This window comes from Takifugu rubripes, chromosome 7 (genome assembly GCF_901000725.2).
Source record: "Takifugu rubripes chromosome 7, fTakRub1.2, whole genome shotgun sequence".
NCBI classification, from domain to species: domain Eukaryota; kingdom Metazoa; phylum Chordata; class Actinopteri; order Tetraodontiformes; family Tetraodontidae; genus Takifugu; species Takifugu rubripes.
In genome coordinates this window covers 6,807,778-6,826,100 of record NC_042291.1, presented here as the reverse complement: position 1 = coordinate 6,826,100, position 18,323 = coordinate 6,807,778, and the positions used below count along the sequence as shown (strand labels likewise).

The following is an 18,323-nucleotide window of genomic DNA, read 5'->3' as shown; positions in this document are numbered from 1 at the left end:
TTTGTCATTTCCAGCCGTAAACATTTAAATGTCAAAAGCTGGTGATCTCAGAATAAAATATTTGGGCTGATCTGTACGTAACTTTCTGGAAATTACTGCTTACATCATAGGATTTGATCCCACCAACCTCCGGTGTTTATCTTCAGCGGGACTAGTTAATGCGGATTTATCCAGCCGTGTCAAGTGAGCGCATTTGAGCAGATTGTGACCGGAAGTTCTTGTATTACTACGTTAAAGTTCGAGTTTCTACTGTATTTAAATTAAATTTAAAGTATTCAAAATCTGTATATGATTTGGGGTTTTATCATAACATAGAACACGAAGTGATATATATCATTTAAATTCAATGTGCACGACACCCTGTGAAAAGTTCTCGACAAAAGTTATATTTCACGCTGAAAACGAGAATATGGAGGTTTATTTTGAAAACCGGAAGTGTCACGCTAAGCTGACGCCAACTTGACGCCCGTTCTACAAATCAGCTTTCGCCGATAAGTGACGGACAGGTCAGAGGATCCTGCTGGTCTTGACGGAGAGGACCGAATCTCGGCCGTCGTCGCCTCGAAACGCTCCGGCAGCGGTGACAAAAGGGAAGGATAAGATGATATCCCCGTGGGACCGCTGGTTCTCCACCAGCTGCTGCCTGTGTTGCCATGTCCGCACAGGAACCATCATCCTGGGGGTCTGGTACATGGTGAGCCCCGTTATCTGTCACCGTTATCTGTGTGGATATTTACTGGCCCTGTATGGTCACTCTGTTGCTGTTACCGGGTTACTGCCGTGTAGGTCTAAAATGAAACCCAGACTAAACTTTGTAAAGGAAATATGAGTTTTATGCTGTTTATAAATAATGTAGCACAGAGGGTTTAAAAAAAACAACACTCCTCCTCACCTGTATGAATAAATCAACAGCCTCGTCAGGTTGCAGGTTTTGTGTCAGCCTGCCTATTGATTTCAGAGAAATTTCCATCACATTTGCCTGATCAAAGGGGATTTTATGACGCCTGTGCACATTGTGCACCGCTAATTTCGCCATAATCTGAAAGAATGACATGATATATAGGTTTAAACTCTGGAGCGTGTCTCTGGTCACCACCCATCCTTCACCAGCCCCTCTCCATATACTGTCGCCTTGATCTGCCCATATGTGCTCTCTCCTAAGCTCATCAACGCCGTGGTCTTACTCATCCTGCTCACAGCGCTGAGTGATCCCGACCAGTACCACCTGACCAGCGCCGAGCTGGCGAATGACCTGGACGTCATGGACGACGCCAGTAAGTAGCCCAGAAGGCCCAAAGTCAGAGAAGTTTCAGAGCATTACAGCCTAACAGGTGCCTACACAAGGAGAAAACCCTTCCTCTTAATCAAGGTGGACACTTTCACAGTGGGAGTGGAGGTGGGACAGCAGGAGCTGCTGGGAGCCGGATTGGGAATGACTGGGGTGTCCCAGTTCCAAGAGATTAGAATATGTGATGATCTCACACTGCAGGCTGGTCTGGCAGCTGCCACCCCTGGATTAGAAACTCAGCCAAAAACAACGCAAAACGCTTGCGTTTGTTGGAATAATAACTTTTGCTTCTAATCCGGCGACTAATTTAGCCAGTTAATATCTGTAACAGATGGTGCTTGGTTAGACTTCATTTAAACTGAAGGATTCTATTTATTATTTATCATCTCCGTCCCCGTTACTGAGGCAACAGGTCATTCGATGCACGGCTTCTTTATTTATTAATGAAAACACATTGTTTTACCTGGCTCTTACACCAATGTTGCTGTTGCTGATTGGTATTTGGGGAAATCTGGTACTTTGCTTCTGATCCTGTAATTTACCCGTGAATTAACCCACATTTCTTTAATAGATGTGGTAGAATTAAACTTATATGAGGGGTGACTACATCTCGGGTTTTTAGTCGTTATTTATCATTTATTGGTCCTTTATTGGTTTTACTTAAATATAATCACCGTTTTCACGGCCGCCCTAAACTCTTAACAACCACAGGACTCAGAAATGTTGAGTTTTCTGCTTCCTGCTGCTTTTCCGGCGCCGTCCTTATGTAACTGGTGTGAGATGAGTTCATGCTGACATGGAGGGAAATGACAGAGTCGAGGTTAAACCCTCTGCCTGGTTGACAGATGCAGCCCGTCGTTTATCCTCCTGCCGCGGGGCAGCTGCTCGCCATCTTCAGACATGTGATTTGCAGTCCGCCCGAGTGACCTTTAACCGACCTTTAACCTCTCTCTGCTTCAGACATGTGCATCGCCTCGGCCATCTCTCTGCTAATGATCCTTATATGTGGGATGGCAACGTATGGTGCTTACAAGGTAAACAAAGGCATCATGACAGGTAAAGTTCAGTCTTAGTTAAACAACAAAGGCCTGTTGTAACGAAACTCTTGTTTCAGCTGCGTTCTGCCTGGATTATCCCATTTTTCTGCTACCAAATATTTGACTTTGCCCTCAACACGCTGGTGGCCGTCAGCATCGTGGTCTACCCCAACACGATACAGGACTACCTGCAGCAGCTGGTGAGACAGGCCGTTTTGGCACAGATTACGCGTGGCGTTGATGCGGAACTCCTCCCACATCCTTCTCCCTTTGCAGCCGGAAAACTTCCCTTACAAGGATGAGATCGCTGCTCTCAGCAACGTCTGCTTGGTCCTCATCGTCCTGCTCTTCATCGGCTGTATTCTGGCCTTCAAGGTAACCGGTTGCTCACTTGAGCCGTAGTTTCAGACCCGTTCGGGCCTCCTACATTATATCTGCAGCAATCGGACTCATTTATGTGAGACAGAGTGCCTTTGTTTAGTTAAACGAGCAGACGCTCACCTGTCAATATAGATGTAGAGCATGTGTGCAGGCCGACATTTGGACCTGACCCGTGTTTTGCGTCCAGATCTATCACTCGTTTTCTGCGCAGCCTCATCTGCTGGCATCAGAATTAACCCGCCTCTGCTGCTGCTAAAGGATCCCTGCATATTCCTTTGGGGACCGTAAGAAAAAGGCAGCTGTCAAAGCATTAAACCGACTTCTTAATTGGTTTATTGTGGAAGTTTGAAATCGCAGTCTGACTTTGGTTAGATGGCGGCAGCAGATGGTGTTGTGGTTGGCCCGGCTGCTCCAGTAGCTGGTCTGAGAACCAGATGATCAGCGGATGACAGAGAACAGCAGCAAAGGGACGGAATCCTCGGATTGTTTAATAACACAGACTAATTCACCCCGTGGTTATTTGTATTTTACAAGTTTACTTCCGTTCAACAGTGATTCGGACCTTTTACTACTTTCCGGTGTTGCACACAAAAAAAGAGTTTGTGCACAAAATGAGACACAAAAAAGATTGAAATCCTTTGGAGGCACATTATTTTGCTTTTTGACTCTATAAAGCAGCGTTTTCTTTCACGACCTATTAGCCAGTTAATCATTAATAGTTTCATTACCCTTCATTTTGCAAGTCTCTCATCAAAAGACGGTTCTTATTTTAAAGGAGGGCTGCAGACTACAAGTTAGAATTATAACGTCCTTGTTGTTCTTCCAGTACTACTGTGGTGTTGAACCGTCATATTCATGAGTTGGTTGAAGAAACATGCAGGAATAACTACATTTGTTGGGCCTGCAACCCTCCCGCTCCCATTGAGCTGATGGACCACAGGCGCTGTTTGCATTTCTGATTAGTGTTTCCTCTCTTTCCATTTGATGTCAGGCCTACCTGATCGCGTGTGTGTGGAACTGCTACAGATACGTAACCAGCCGAGGCTCCTCTGAAGTTCTGCTCTATGTCACGACCAATGACACCACAGTAAGTCGCACACCCATTCACAGGAGGCATTAGCCCCGCCCCCTTCCCCAGGTAATCGCCCAGATTATGCTTTGAGATCTGCTAAAGCAGTTTGGATTGTGTTGGATCTCAACCAGCACCAGATTTCATCGTAACCCTTCTATTAACCTCCATTTGAGAACGTTTCTTCCTGTCAGGCCACCAGCGCGAATGTTTTTCTTTTCTTGAAACGAGCTGTTACAAACGTCTTTGCTGAAACTGTCTGCACGCAGCCTCAATAAAACAGACGTGTCTCGTGTGCAGTTTACGGCTGCACAAATATTTTGTTAGCATTAGCAGCAGCAGAACTGATTCCAAATGACTTACAAGTCAGCAGATTGTAATAAAATCATGGGAAAAAATGAAGAAAAAGCAACTGCGGTGCAGCATGTTGAGACCCTCTGGTCTCCAGTTTGACTTTTTCAGTTCTGCGTCTCTAAGAGATGAAATAGGCTCCACATTCATGATTCAGACATCAGTGTACGATCTTTAGTTCAGGCCAGTCTGGCAGCTGCAGACTCATCCTGTTGGCGGGGGCATGAAGGTATAGAGCTGAGCTGTTGTAGAAGCTACTTTTCCACATGCTAGCATGAATGAATGCACAGACATTAGACGGCTGGCAAAGTCATTATGAGGGCAGCAGAGTAGCAGCAGCAGCAGCAGTATTGTGTCAGCCCAGGTTGCCCCGGTTGCCCAGGTCCAACCCTCCAACCGCAGTAACCATGCTCTCCCTCCGTTTTGGCTCCTTACACTTAAGGCAGAGGGCTAAAGAGAAATCAGGAAGCTGAGCAGACGCAGGCGATCTGCACTAATTGACTCCAAATGAACAACAGCTGTGAGGAAATAATGGTTCCACAGGTATTTAAAGAACCAGCCTGCTCGGGTTGACGGTTCCGTACGCCGTGTGTGGCTCCACGTGAGGTTCAGGGCTTGTGAGACAGCTTTCACGGGTCGCTGATGGGGAAACCATGTGTCACTGACATCAGGGTCTGAAACGTGTCAGAGAAGCAAGCAGTTGGGGTCAGGCCTGTTCAGAACCCACCGCAGACCAGGGGTCAGTTTGTGGCTTTGGGTCGGCAGCTCACACGACGTGCACGTTCGTCAGATGGTCCAAGTTTGCCAGTGAGACGACTTTCCTGACACATACAGCTCAGGTAGAACAATTTATAGCAACCTATAAAACCTTCAGAGAGAAACGTTGATTAAACTTAATTTCTCAGCACAATTTGCTCAAAGTGTCCATCTGGGTCCTCAGCTGCTGAAGCTTTCAGAGTGCATCTGATCCACCTGGTGGACAACGGCTGGCTGGACCAGCCTGGCCTGACTTCTGTCAGTCAGCCAGAAGTTTGAGGAGCGGCATCAGAAAGAGCCAGATTAATTTTTTGTCATTGGGGCAAATCTTGTGGTTATTTTGTGCGTTCCAGTGATTAATCCACAGAAAAATGAGAACTGCGAGAGATAGCGAAACTCTGGACTTTTATACTGGAATACCCACAGAACTCTGATCTGCAGCCTGCGTCCATCAGCGACCCACACGGGAGGATTTGGCCTCTGTAACAGCTCTCGACAGTTATTGATCGCTGTTAAATCGGTGCGACGTCACTCTTGCAAAGCAAAGACGTGCACGAGTGCACATGCAGTGAAATCCCAGGAGAAATGGCTCAGACATGTTGTTTTGTCATAAAGCTGATTTATTGAACGTTGGTCTCCAGGGTAACGTCAAAAATCCTTTTAAAAAGACTAATAAAGAGTCTACGAGCGTCAGTTCTTTGCTGGTTTCCTGACCTCCGCGCTGTTCCCAGGTGCTGCTGCCTCCCTACGACGACGGCGTCGGCGTCCCCGTGAAGCAGGGTCCCCCGCCGTACAACACGGCCACGGCGTGAGGACAGCGCCACCATCCTGCCGCCTCCCTGCACCTGACTGCCTCTCCAACAGTGGATGGACCATCGCTCCACACACATGCACACACACACACTCCAGAGTAAAGCCATTCGTGTGCACATCCCACCCTGGAATCCCTTCCCAGTGTCACTCTTCCGTCTTCTTGGAATACTGAGAACCTGTCATAGCTAATTTTCTATATTTTTATTACTTCTACCTGTGCTGTGTGTACCAGTATAGTGCCGTGTCTGTCCTAGATATTTTGTGCACAATTGTGGAACTGGGTGCACTCAGAGTTTTCCTGTCTGACTCTTCTCTTCTCCTGATCAGGCTTGGTTTGCCTTCATTCATAACTTTGTTTGTGATGGGTGCTGTTCACACAGTAGATATGAAGTGTCCCCTGGACAGAACTGGTCTCTGAATATGAAACATTTCGTATGAAAGAGGTGCTGGGAGGGCGATCACGGCCTCCAGGAGCTTCTGGACATTGGTCAACACTCCGTTTTCTTTCCACCAGATGAAGAAAATGTGCTGCGAGGACACTGACGTCAAATCTGAGGACGGCACTTGGAAAATATAAAGCTGTGACATTTATTAAAGTGTGTTTCCACCGTCTGGCTGTGTTTTATTTTACTCTGCAAAGGCAGCAGATGTTTTGGTCTGTTCCTGCAGACGTGTCCATGGACGTGAGAAGTGAGCGTATAAATGTGCTCATCGTGTTCCAGAGCTCATCCAACCACTTCTGGTAGAGTTAGAAGATTCCTCTGGAGCAGATGTGTGGAGAAGATGTGCGAGAATCCAACAAAGCTTTGTGTTTGAAGCGTCCACACCTGTAAAAAGGCTCTAGAGGTCCTGCAAAAGTCCGGATTTGTCTCTCTGACCTAGCCTGAGCAGAAAAGCTGCAGAGGGGGAGTGAACAGACGAAGAGTGGAGGGAGGAAGGGGGCAGAGCCAAAAAGCCTGCGAGAGGTCAGGGGTATGTACGTCCTCTGCCGGAGTAGCCCGTCATTCCTGCCGGAGCTGCCTGGACCCGCGGCTGGGACTAACCGACTAGCTCGATGCTGCAGGAAGGTTTGAGTTTCATAACAGAGTGAGTAGAATTTTAAACACTTTTCAGAAAGGTGCGGGATTATTGCTTAATCTAATAATGCATTTAAAAAAAGTGTGTCTCATTTTCCACAATAGCAAATTTGAGCATGGCCGAGTTGAAACAAAGGTAGAAGAATAAAGGCCAAAAAAAATTAAATAACTAAAAAAACACTTTAAATATGATTTCAAATGTAAATCAGGGGGTTCCTTCAGCAACGTCACCCCACTGTCTCTCAAAATGCAGTAAAATGATGCAGTAATTCCATCCTTACCTTGTTGCTAAAGTGTTTCTCCGCAGGAACACAGGGATTACATGTGACAGTAGCAGACCCATCGATAGCTGATCAACTCCCAGGACACCGTGGGGGGAGCTGCTGTCGGTTCCTGTGCTTTCCTCAGCAGTTGTTGCCCCTCATCACGATGAAGCCGCTGGCCCTCGTCCTCCTCTCTCTGCTGTTCTGTCTGTCCCAGGCTGGAGTAAACAAACACCGTCCCAGATCTGCTGCAGCCAGAGGCCAGAATGAGACAACAGTGCAGAACAAAGCAGTGGGTGAGTGGGCAGCCGTGACCTAGACTTGTGTTTTCAGGCGTAGCTGAACACAAACCTTTTCCTCTCTGGTCCCAGAGAATCCTTGCAAAGCCGTCCCGCTGGACTTCGTCTTTGTCATCGACAGCTCGAGAAGCATACGCCCCAACGACTACGAGAAGGTCAAGACCTTCATCGTTAATCTGATCCAGTTCCTGGAGATCGGGCCAGACGCCACCCGGGTTGGTCTGCTGCAGTACGGCAGCGTGGTCCAGCCTGAATTCTCCCTCAACACCTTCACCAGCAAGGCTGAGGTGGAGCAGGCAGTGAGGAACATGAGGCACCTCGCCACGGGAACAATGACCGGCCTGGCAATCAAGTACGCCATGGAAACGTCCTTCACCGAGGAAGATGGGGCACGAGCAGCACACTTGCACATCCCGCGAATCGCCGTGATTGTAACCGACGGGCGGCCGCAGGACACGGTGGAGCAGGTGGCTGCACAGGCGAGGCAGGCGGGCATACAGATCTTTGCAATTGGGGTCGGAAGGGTGGATATGAACACGCTGAAGACCATCGGGAGCGAGCCGCACTCTGAGCATGTGCACCTGGTGGCCAACTTTAGCCAGATAGAAACCCTCATCTCAGTCTTCCATTCAAAATTGTGTGGAGGTGATCTCTGATCTCCACTTCCTCTCCAGTATCCCTGCTCATTTTTGAAGGCTTGCATGTTCCCATCATTCATCTGTGTGTGTGTGTGTGTGTGTGTGTGTGTGTGTGTGTGTGTGTGTGTGTGTGTGTGTGTGTGTGTGTGTGTGTGTGTGTGTGTGTGTGTGTGCGTGGGCTGTAGGTTCGGAGACCTGTGAGCTGGTGGACCACCAGTGCCAGCACACATGTGTGAGCAGCCCTGCCTCATACAGATGCAAATGCAGGGAAGGCTTCATCCTCAATCCTGACGGGAAAACGTGTAAAGGTGAAGGACCTGGCTGCTGACGCTCAGCCCGTTAGCAGTTAGCAGGTTTGATGAATTTTGATTCATCTTTGCTCTGGTGTCTTGGCTGTAGCCGAGGACCTTTGTGCAGAGGTGGATCATGGCTGTCACCATTTCTGCGCCAGCCTGGCTGATGGCTATGAATGTCGCTGCCGACCAGGATACCAGCTCAACCTGGACCTGAGGACGTGCAGCAGTAATCACCTTTGTTAACCTCTTTATGCTGATAAGTGTCTTCATCATCACTTTACAGTTTAGTATGTCTGTCAATAGGTCCAGTCAAACCGGTGATGGACTTCAGTGTAACTACAGGGAGGATGATTAATGATGATGCATTTAGGTGCACGATGGACGGCCACATTGCAGGGCTAACTTCAGGCAGTCATGTGACTGAAATCAAATGAAATAAGAGCAGGTTCTTCTGCCGGTGACGTCAGTCCACCCACAGTTGGAAAATGTCCCTTTCAGTTCCTCTGCTTGATCTTAACAGCTGGGGTAGATTTCCTGGAGGAAGTTTGCTTTTGCAATCATAGGGGCAGTTGCTGGAACTCACATCTCCGCTTGATCCTCCCCGTCTTTGCTTCACACGTCCACACCTTCAACTGAGTGCATTAAAGGCAGGAGTAGTACCGGTTACCGTGGCAATAATATTCATCTTTATTAGAAATAGACTTCTGCGACCTGGGAGACCACGGCTGTCAACACGACTGTTTCAGCACCCAGGAGTCCTACATCTGCAGGTGTAAGAGGGGCTACGTCCTCAACCTGGACGGAAAGACCTGCATCAGTGAGTGTTGGTCCTCCCCACAAGTGTCGTGATCCCCACAGAACTTCACCTTTCTGTTTTTATTTCAACTCGTCCCTCCAGAGACCAATCACTGTGCCGACGGGGCTCACGGCTGTGAACAGGAGTTTGTGAACACCGAAGGCTCCTGTGTGTGTAAATGCAGGACGGGCTTCGTACTCAGGCCTGATGGGAAAACATGCAAGAGTAACTCTCCCAGGTTCTCATCCCATGACCAGATGTTGCCTGCTGTGTTTGTCATCTCAGTGGGTTTTTTTTTTAATCTGCAGAGGTGGATCCTTGCGCTGATGGGAATCATGGCTGCGAGCAGGACTTTACGAGCACAGAAGATTCGTGTGTGTGTCGATGCAGAGCCGGATTCACCCTCCGACCTGACGGAAGAACATGTCAGAGTGAGTCTGACCGGCCTCCTCACCATGGAGGACGTGTCCTCTATCAGATGGGAGGGAGAAGACAAAGTGTTCCTACTTAAAGACATTTCTGAGAAGAAGTGCATGTTGCTGGACTATTTCTGTCTCCTGCAGTGTTTACGTGTTACATCAGTTGTGGGGTCATCTTTAATCCTCGCTGTCGCTGAAAATTCAGCTTCGTGGATTAAGGGGATCTTCACGCTGCTATCTCTCTGATAATGATACGAGTTTGTGCTCGTGCGTTAATTCGACAGCTTCTCTCATCGATGAAAAGTGTCTCAAGAGAAAAACACAGTAATCTGTGTTTCCTTGCAGGTCTGGATGTGTGTCTGACGCTCGCGCACGGCTGTCAGCACCAGTGCATCGGCACCACTGACTCCTACGTGTGCAGATGCTCCGAGGGATTCGTTTTGGCAGAAGATGGGAAGAGCTGCAGAGGTATGTCTTAACTTCTGTTTTACTACATACATGCTCACTGGCTGTCAGGTCACTTCAAGGTCATCTGATTAGTTCATCAAATCCGATCTTTAGGACGGAAAACCCCCAGATATTCAAAACTAATCAGATCCGGTGTTCCAAATGTGAGACTTTATTCACACTGGTTGCTGTGGTAACCACAATGGAGGCATGCTTTGGAATTTAGGACACATACTGGGTGCATACTTGCTCCTGACAGCAAGGAAAAGTGTACAAATTCATCACAATCCTTTTTCCATTTAAACTGAATTGAGAATTCACAACTTGCGCTGATGCTTCCTGCAGAGGCGGCGTGTGGGGACGGAATCATGGATCTGGTCTTCGTGATCGATGGCTCCAAGAGCATGGGCCCTGCCAACTTTGAGCTGGTCAAGCACTTTGTCATCAGTATTGTGGAGTCCCTGAACGTATCCCAGATGGGCTCGCACGTTGGCCTCCTGCAGTACTCCACCAAGGTGCGCACGGAGTTCACCTTGAGGCAGCACACCTCAGCTCAGAGCATCAGGCAGGCCGTGTCACGGATGCAGTACATGGGGAGGGGCTCCATGACGGGCTCCGCTCTGCGTCACATGTTTCAGTTTAGCTTTTCTGCTAAAGAGGGGGCCCGGCCCAACGTCCCCCATGTCGGTATCGTGTTTACCGATGGGAGGTCACAGGATGACGTGTCTGAGTGGGCAAATAAGGCCAAGAAATCCGGTATTCCTACTTTATTTCCATATTTCATTGGAATCGTTGGATTTCTGTCATGTTGTTTTCTGCCGTTTTTAGGGGTCACGATCTACGCTGTGGGCGTGGGCAAAGCCATCGAGCAGGAGCTGAGAGAAATAGCTTCAGAGCCTGATGAGAAGCATCTCTATTACGCCGAAGATTTCCAAGATATGGGAGAAATTACAAAAAAGCTAAAGTCCAGGATGTGTACAGGTGCGTTATTGGTTAGCTTTAAAAATGTCCCAAACTATTATTTCAGGCTCCGGCCTGCTGCCCAGTAACTGTAACTGGTGCTTCACTGCCACCTGCTGCTATCAAGAAAAGATTACAATAGATAGAAGAGGAAGAAATTCCCACTTATCATTTGTTTCTCTGCAGACAAACCGTCAGATGAAAGCATGTGCCAATGTGAGAATATGATACTGTTTCAAAATCAGGTGACCGAGAAGCTGAACATCCTGGTGCAGAGCAATATCCTTTTAGAGATGTTTTTCTCTTTTTAGTTTCAGATGGTTTCTATCACAGGAATTGAAATCAATCTAAATATATTTTTGCAAACAACTGAGCAACACATGATGCAACTTTCACTAAAAAATGATGCAGAAAATCCCATTTATTCCTGTTGAAGTTTTTGGTTGTGATTTGCAACTGTCCTTAACATGCACACTTGAAGCCGTGTCATCGAGGCTGCAGGCACTTGAGAGCAAAGCTGCGCTGAAATAAAGAGACCCCCCCAGCCCCCACCGATGCCTTCAAGGAACCCTGTAATCCCGCTCTACACCTACACTGAAATATATGCAAATATGTAATTTCTACTTAAGTTATTAATATCCTTTTGTACACAACATAATGGCTGATTGTCAGTTTCTTTGTGAGGATAAAAAATAAGTGTGCAGATGTCTGAAAAATAAATATTTTTACATTTGACAGAGTTGGTCTCCAGTTGTTTAATTTAAGCTGATTCACAAGCATCCCCACAATAAACCGAGGATGATACTGTGCCTGTGCCACACTAACTTTTGCCAGCAGGTGGATTCCTCCTCTTACATCATGTGCACATTTTCTCCTCCTCCTCCTCCTCCTCCTCTAAACCATGTGAGTGTAAGTTGGGAACATCCAGCAGAAGAGTCTCTGCTGCTTCACTCAGGCAGATGTTGGACAAGAGGGCAGCACGCGATGCATAAACAAAGATGCCGGAGGAGACGATGAAGGACTCTTAGGGGCTAAAGGACGCGGTCTCTGTTTTTGATAGTAAAGCTCACTTATATTCGCTAAGTCTTTATTCCTTGAAGCATCTCTTATCTTTGTACCCAAACATGGGCTGCTCCTCATCCAGCGCACAGACCGTAGAACAGGAGAAAAGACCAGGCACAAAGCCAGAAGAGAGCAATGGAGACACACAGGGTGAGCAGTCCTGTTGATCTTTGAAGTGTCTTTCTTGTGCTGGTGAGCAGGAATCATGGCTTGCACAGATATGTGCACCGTGCCTGGTCTTGCTGATGCGTGTGAGAGTTGTTCCGGTACACCGTGTGCTTTCTCACTCCAAAGTGCTTCAAGAGCAGAATTATTTATGTTCCCTACTTCTCCTCAGAGCGGTTGCTGTTTTTAGCCCATCCTGTCTGTCCATTCAGAATATACCGCGAGAGTGTTTACTGCCTCTCTGACTGGTGGGATCCTGTCTCTGTTCACATCAAGGTCCCCTAAAGGTTTACACATGCTGGGAATTAGCTTGTTACCCAACAGTAGCCTGGAGCGAGAGTTGCAACCTAACCTGTTTGTTTGCTGCCGCCGATTTAATGACTCTGAAGTTCTCGCCGTGCCTCAGAATGGCGTGAGGTGATTTCAGCTTTCTTTGCTTCTTTACTTACTATGTGTGCTCCCCATTAATTCGGTAAACAGCAGTGTGTGAGGCAGCGCAGCACAATGTTTACAGCTTTGTGTAAAAGGACATAAGAGGACGTATGGTCTTTCAACCTGCTCAAGCTCTGAAACGACCTCGGGTCCACTCTGTGTGTTGTCCTTGTGTCTTATTGGCAGAGGCCCTTCAAAAGGACAGAGACAGACCACGATTGTCCCACTCACGAGACTTGGCTATGTCATACTGGGCATACTCGTCTGTACAGTATGTTCCCGTTACAGGCTGTGTGGCTGGATGGGTGGAGGTTTAAACCCCCTCCTCACCAGCAGTGGCAGTGTTTTGACTGGGACCTCTGTAATCTTTGGCTGCTATCGTGTTGACATAAGAGTCATCCATGCCTGGGGAGGATGTCTCCATGTTCATCCAAACAAGAAATCTGCCCTTGTCATCAGTGGTGGTGGAGCTTTGTGTTCCCTGTGAAACGTTGGCTTAAAAAGCAGCTTAAAGACCAAGAGTTGGGCTGTGTTTGAATAGGATTCATGCCGGGTTGTCATGTGTTAAAGGTGGCAAGAGGATCTGGATCAGAACCTCCTCAATGACCAGTCTGCATGGCTGCGTTCCCCAAAACTCACTTTTCATATTCACATGTTCTTTTCCTGGCTGACTTTCAGCTGCCCGGCCATCACATTCCCTTCCACCCATCACTCCCAAATCTTTCTACCAACACTGACAGACAAGTAAAACCAGGAAGCTGCAGAGTCCAATCCGATCACGCATCTTTGGTTTGATTTGAATAAAACGCCTTTGCCAAAGCCCTTAGCTGTGACAACAGTTTTAATGGAAAATAAAAAAGAAATCAAAATTAAAATTCTTTTGTCGGACTGTTGGGATCCATTTAAAAAATGCATGTTGCAGTTTACTTCTCAACTGAGACCTGATGGCTTCAGGGGTCGGGGAATGTTAGAAAGGAAAGCACACGCATAGTCACATGGGTTTTATTTTCCTTGAAAGTGGCTCAAATGTCCTCAAGGCTTTGAAGAACAAGCAGTTTCAAAGAATCTGATTTTCAGCTGAGGAAATGAAGAGGATATTTTGTGCCGCACGCATTCTGCTTGGCTCACTCGCCTGTTTCTTTCCTGACGGAGTCACGATTGTTCGATGGTCAAAGCAGAGCCAAACATCAGGATTGTGTGATAAAGCGGTGAAACCCATGCTCTCCTTGCTCTGCCCAGATTTGACCAGCTCCATTGTGATCTTGTTGGTCACTGCTGAGTCACTGATAACTGTTCTACAGCTGAGAATCCTAAATAAGATCCTCTTTTCGTCCCTTTTTTTTTTTGACAGCGGTCAGAAATGGCCTCCTTGCTGAAGAGGCCCAAACCATCGAGGACCAGCTGCAGTTGCCCGTTCAGACTGCCTTACCAGAAGATCTCCAACCAGTGACTGATAATGAAACGCAGGATGTATTATTAGCCACGGAGGCCCAGGAGGATCTCTGTTTCCATGAAGACAAAGATCCTTGGATGGAAGATGTTGCCCCTGTTGATCCAGCTGAAATCTGTGCTGAACTTGAGGCTTCTGAAGAGGCTGTGGAGACCCTCCCCCAGGAAGATGCTGGTCCCATAGAGACCCCACTAGAGGACGCTTCCATCGACCAACCCTTGAATGAGGCCACACAGAAGGAACCGGAGTTTGTAGCTATGCTGACAGAGACTGTGGCTTTGGTGGAGGAAGTTTCTGCCGAGACAGCTCCAGAAGTTACCATTGGTTCTGCTGAAACCACCGGTTCTGAACCATTGGAGGCTTTAATGGTTGAGGAAGAGGCAGCAGTGTTAACATCTGACCAAGCTGCCAGACCAGGAACAACTAAGTCCACAGAGCCAGTCCTGAGCGGGCCCACGGAACCAGGAACAACTGTGCCCACTGAGCCAGGGTCAAGTGAGACCACAGACCTTGCAACTGCTGAGCCCACAGAACCAGTACCTGATGAGGAAGCTGAACAAGCACCGACTGCGCCCACAGAGCCAGCACCCAGCGAGCCCACAGACCTTGAAACTGCTGAGCCCACAGAACCAGTACCAGGTGATAATCCAGAACAAGCACCAATTATACAGACAGAATCTGGACCAAGTGATGAAGCAGGACTACCAGTAAGTGAAACCACAGAAACGGCATCCAGTGAGTCTGCAGGACCAGTACCAAATGAGGCTGTTGGACCAGAATCAAGTGACAAGACCGACCCAGCTCCAAGCGAGGACAGAGGACCAACAATTGAGTCAATGGAACCGTCTCCGAATCGTGATACAGAACAAGCATCAATTGACTGCAAAGGACCAGAACCTAGTGAGGAAGCAGCACTACCATTAGGTGAGCCCATAGAACCAGTATCAAGTAAATCTGCAGGACCAGTACCATGTGACAACACAGAACCAACCCCAAGTGAGGACAGAGGTCCAACAACAACTGAGACAGCAGAATCTGCACCAACTCGTGAGGCACAGCAAGCAACAATAGAGACCGAAGGACCCGAACCAAGTGAAGATGTAAACCCACCATTAAGTGAGATCATAGAACCAGTATTGTCAAATGAGGCCTCGAGACCAGAACCATGTGATGATATAGAACCATCTTCAACAGAGGATGCAGGGCAAATAACAACTGAGGAAACAGAACCCGAACTGAATGAGCCTGCAGAACAAACGCCACTGGAGACTTCAGGACCTTCACCAAATGAAGGTACAGAATCAGTGATACACAAGATTGCAGAACCAGTAGAACCAGTAGAACCAGTCCCACCAAGTGAAACTACAACTGGAAATGAGGTTCTGGGTGTCACTCCAGTCCCAGCTGAAGCTGCAGAACCTTTAACAGAGGAAGCGGCTGTAGAATCGGTATCGGGTGAGGTTGTAGCTGCATGTGAAGATGCAGCGGCGACTCTGGATCTGCCACCAGATGTGGCTGTGGCACCAGATGTGGCTGTGGCACCAGATGTGGCTGTGGCACCGGATGTGGCTGTGGCACCGGATGTGGCTGTGGCACCGGATGTGGCTGTGGCACCGGATGTGGCTGTGGCACCAGATGTGGCTGTGGCACCGGATGCACAAGCAGCAACAACAACGATGCAAGCGATGCCCGTCGAATGTCTGGACCTGGTAATAGATCCAGAGATCGCTTTAGCAACCATTCCACAGCTGCCTCCATCACCTCCCCCCACCGGTACGACCCAAGGCCACCATCCGCTCGCTGAGGAGGAGGGAACAGCAGTGGAGGCATCCAGCCCAACAGAACCCGCCCGTGCTCCAGCCCCCAAGGACAGACTTCCCGTCGCCACACTGGATCAGGAGGAAGAGTTTCCAGCATCTAGACCTGAAGAAGCAGAGACGGTAGTCAGCACGCCCATGGCAGAGGCTCCCATGGACGAGTCCACCTCTTCAGAACCTGCAGGTATGAAACCCAGCACGGTCATATTGTTGTAAATATTTTGAGTAGCTAAATAAAGCCCAGCTGAAATGACGCCGCCCAGGTGACTCATTAAAGTCGCATTTTAGCAGCCGTCGGATGCCCCTCCCCCTCCATCGATGAACAATCCTGAGGCCACGGCTGTCATGTTCAATTTGACGCTGAGGACTCACAACAGATTTTACCTGCCTGATAGAGCACGAAGGGCAAATTCTGACAGATGGATTTCCACCCAGCGACTGTCAGACTTCCAAACATCACTGCTGAAGAAAGATCACGTGCAAACAAGCACGTGAACATTGGCTGGGGATTAATCCAACCACTCATTCCAACTTTCAGGGATGTCCAAACCCAGCCCTGATCCAGCCTGGTTTTCTGTCCTGCCAGCCAGACCCCTTTACCTGGGATCCCACTTTCAATCAGGAATGCAATTTTCTGCCTGGTAGGACAGAAAACCCGGCTGGATTATCCGTCGGGACTGGGTTTGGACACCTCTGCTCAATGGTAACTGAGCAGATAGCCAACACATTTAGACAAAACCCCCAAACTGTTCAGCCACTCTTGCTAAATAGACCTCCTTTGTATGCTGCTGTGATCGGTGGCAGCTGACGGTGTAATAGAATATAACGAAAGATCACGAGTGGCTGGGAAACGATTGCACGACAGCTCTCGTTCATTGGGAAATGACAGCAGAATAATCACAGCCTGCTGCTCCCAGTTACAGGGACAATGTAAAGGCTCTATAACCTGGGAGGAAAATGATGGCCTCCTTTACCACAACAATGATGTGGTGGAAATCTCCCATTCATGGAGTGTACACAGATTTTCGGAGCATATTGAGCATATTAACTCGTTCGCTGTGTATTCACTGGTCATTGGTCGGTAGTGACACAACCGAAGCCTCTCTGGCCAAGCTGCTCAGCTCTCAGAGAACATGTTGTTCTTGTCTGGAGTCCCTCCAGGCAGCATGTGTTAAATTCTTGCATAACTTTTATGAGCCTTTTTTCTGGAGGTTTGGCAGAGTGTGCACGTGTGCCTTTATTTCAGCGACCACGCAGGTGAATTACTAGAGAAAAAACAGTTGACCTGTGTGTGTGTGTGTCTGTGTGTGTGTGTGTGTGTTTGTGTGTGTCTGTGTGTGTAGCGGGATCTGCACTGGAGCTAAGTGACAAAGCCAAAATGGATTAAGAAGGTAAGAAAAAAAAAATACTGTATAGACTTTAATGCCTTATTATTTATTCAAACATGTGACTATTAGAACACTCCCATCCATTAATTAATCACTAAAGTTTAAAATTAATTTTAAGTAATGTTTACTTTTTGTACCCAGTGACAATTCTAATATGGTACAGATAACAATCAATACAGTAAATGTCATAAACAATATTAATAACCATAAAATAAAGATAATTCATACATTGTTTAGGCTAATAAGGGACAACAGTACATGTGTCAAAAATGGTTATTAATGATAACAGGTAAGTATAGACTATAGTAAATATTTGTCAATCCTTTAATAATCAGAATGCATTCTAAACACTCTTTTTCTTTTCTCGTTACAGAAGGAATAAATCCAACAATAACCAAAGATTCCCAGAACTCCCGGCTGTAAAACTCAAGGAAAAATAGAGTGAAGCTTATTTACGCTATGATCCATTAATGAGGCCTTAATGACATAACTGTAAGAAAATCAGGACCCCCCCCCCCCCCCCCCCCCCCCCCCCCGCCTTCATTATCTACTTTGTAAATAAGACTTTCACACCTTTCATCCTTCATTTCATTGATCGTAAAAGATGCCAGAGTTTAGTCTGGAGTGATACTTAGATTTTATTTTGAAAATCACTTAATGAAGAAAATGTATTTGGGTTTATTGAGACACATGTGGGCAGCAAGAGCCACATTATGAATCCCGAGTCATTTCCAGGTTAATCTCAGTATTGATATAGTGGGACGGGTTATTTTCCACCATGAGGCCCAATTGTGCAGCTGCAGCACAGCTGGCACATCCATAAAAGCCTGAAACCGGAGACATGATGTGCCTGCAAACACTAGTATATGTTGAATGTATTGCATATACATGTGTAGCACGAGATCTCCCGCAGAGGTTTTATTTACTGGTAATCCTCAAACCTGTTTTTTAAATATTGTGACGGATGATGGGAACTAAACCTGTACTGATATTTGCTTTTTTCTTTTCTACTTCATGATTCTTCATTTTCTTAGAGTGTGCTCTAACGTAGTGTACAGAATAAAAGATTTAATCTTGTTATTAAAGACTCCATTATAGCCTGAGCATTCCATCCTTCTTT

General features: G+C 47.3%; 3 protein-coding genes across 4 annotated transcripts; all 3 read left to right on the top strand.

Annotated features, from left to right (window-relative positions):
* Positions 1–453: 453 nt before the first annotated feature.
* LOC105416641 (lysosomal-associated transmembrane protein 4B) lies at positions 454–6,307 on the top strand. Its single transcript, XM_011605283.2, has 7 exons — positions 454–694; positions 1,163–1,274; positions 2,249–2,322; positions 2,403–2,525; positions 2,602–2,700; positions 3,698–3,793; positions 5,614–6,307. The coding sequence occupies exons 1-7, from the start codon at positions 602–604 to the stop codon at positions 5,692–5,694; spliced, it is 678 nt and encodes a 225-aa protein (XP_011603585.1). The 5' UTR covers positions 454–601; the 3' UTR covers positions 5,695–6,307.
* Positions 6,308–6,621: 314 nt separating this feature from the next.
* On the top strand, positions 6,622–11,626 carry LOC101061411 (matrilin-2-like). Of its 2 annotated transcripts, none has more exons than XM_029838819.1 (13): positions 6,622–6,781; positions 7,066–7,330; positions 7,406–7,978; positions 8,157–8,279; positions 8,371–8,493; positions 8,962–9,084; positions 9,166–9,288; positions 9,372–9,494; positions 9,828–9,950; positions 10,275–10,685; positions 10,758–10,910; positions 11,076–11,168; positions 11,365–11,626. In XM_029838819.1, the coding sequence occupies exons 2-13, from the start codon at positions 7,201–7,203 to the stop codon at positions 11,418–11,420; spliced, it is 2,154 nt and encodes a 717-aa protein (XP_029694679.1). In that variant the 5' UTR covers positions 6,622–6,781; positions 7,066–7,200; the 3' UTR covers positions 11,421–11,626. The 2 variants fall into 2 exon arrangements, with proteins under 2 accessions (XP_029694679.1, XP_029694678.1); XM_029838818.1 differs by having other exon boundaries at positions 6,623–6,781; positions 7,079–7,330.
* Positions 11,627–11,797: 171 nt separating this feature from the next.
* On the top strand, positions 11,798–18,306 carry LOC101061637 (proteoglycan 4-like). The gene is made up of 4 exons (XM_003965864.3): positions 11,798–12,101; positions 13,900–15,999; positions 17,159–17,206; positions 17,577–18,306. Exons 1-3 carry the CDS (start codon positions 12,014–12,016, stop codon positions 17,200–17,202), a joined length of 2,232 nt encoding a protein of 743 aa, XP_003965913.3. The 5' UTR covers positions 11,798–12,013; the 3' UTR covers positions 17,203–17,206; positions 17,577–18,306.
* The last annotated feature ends 17 nt before the right edge of the window (positions 18,307–18,323 follow it).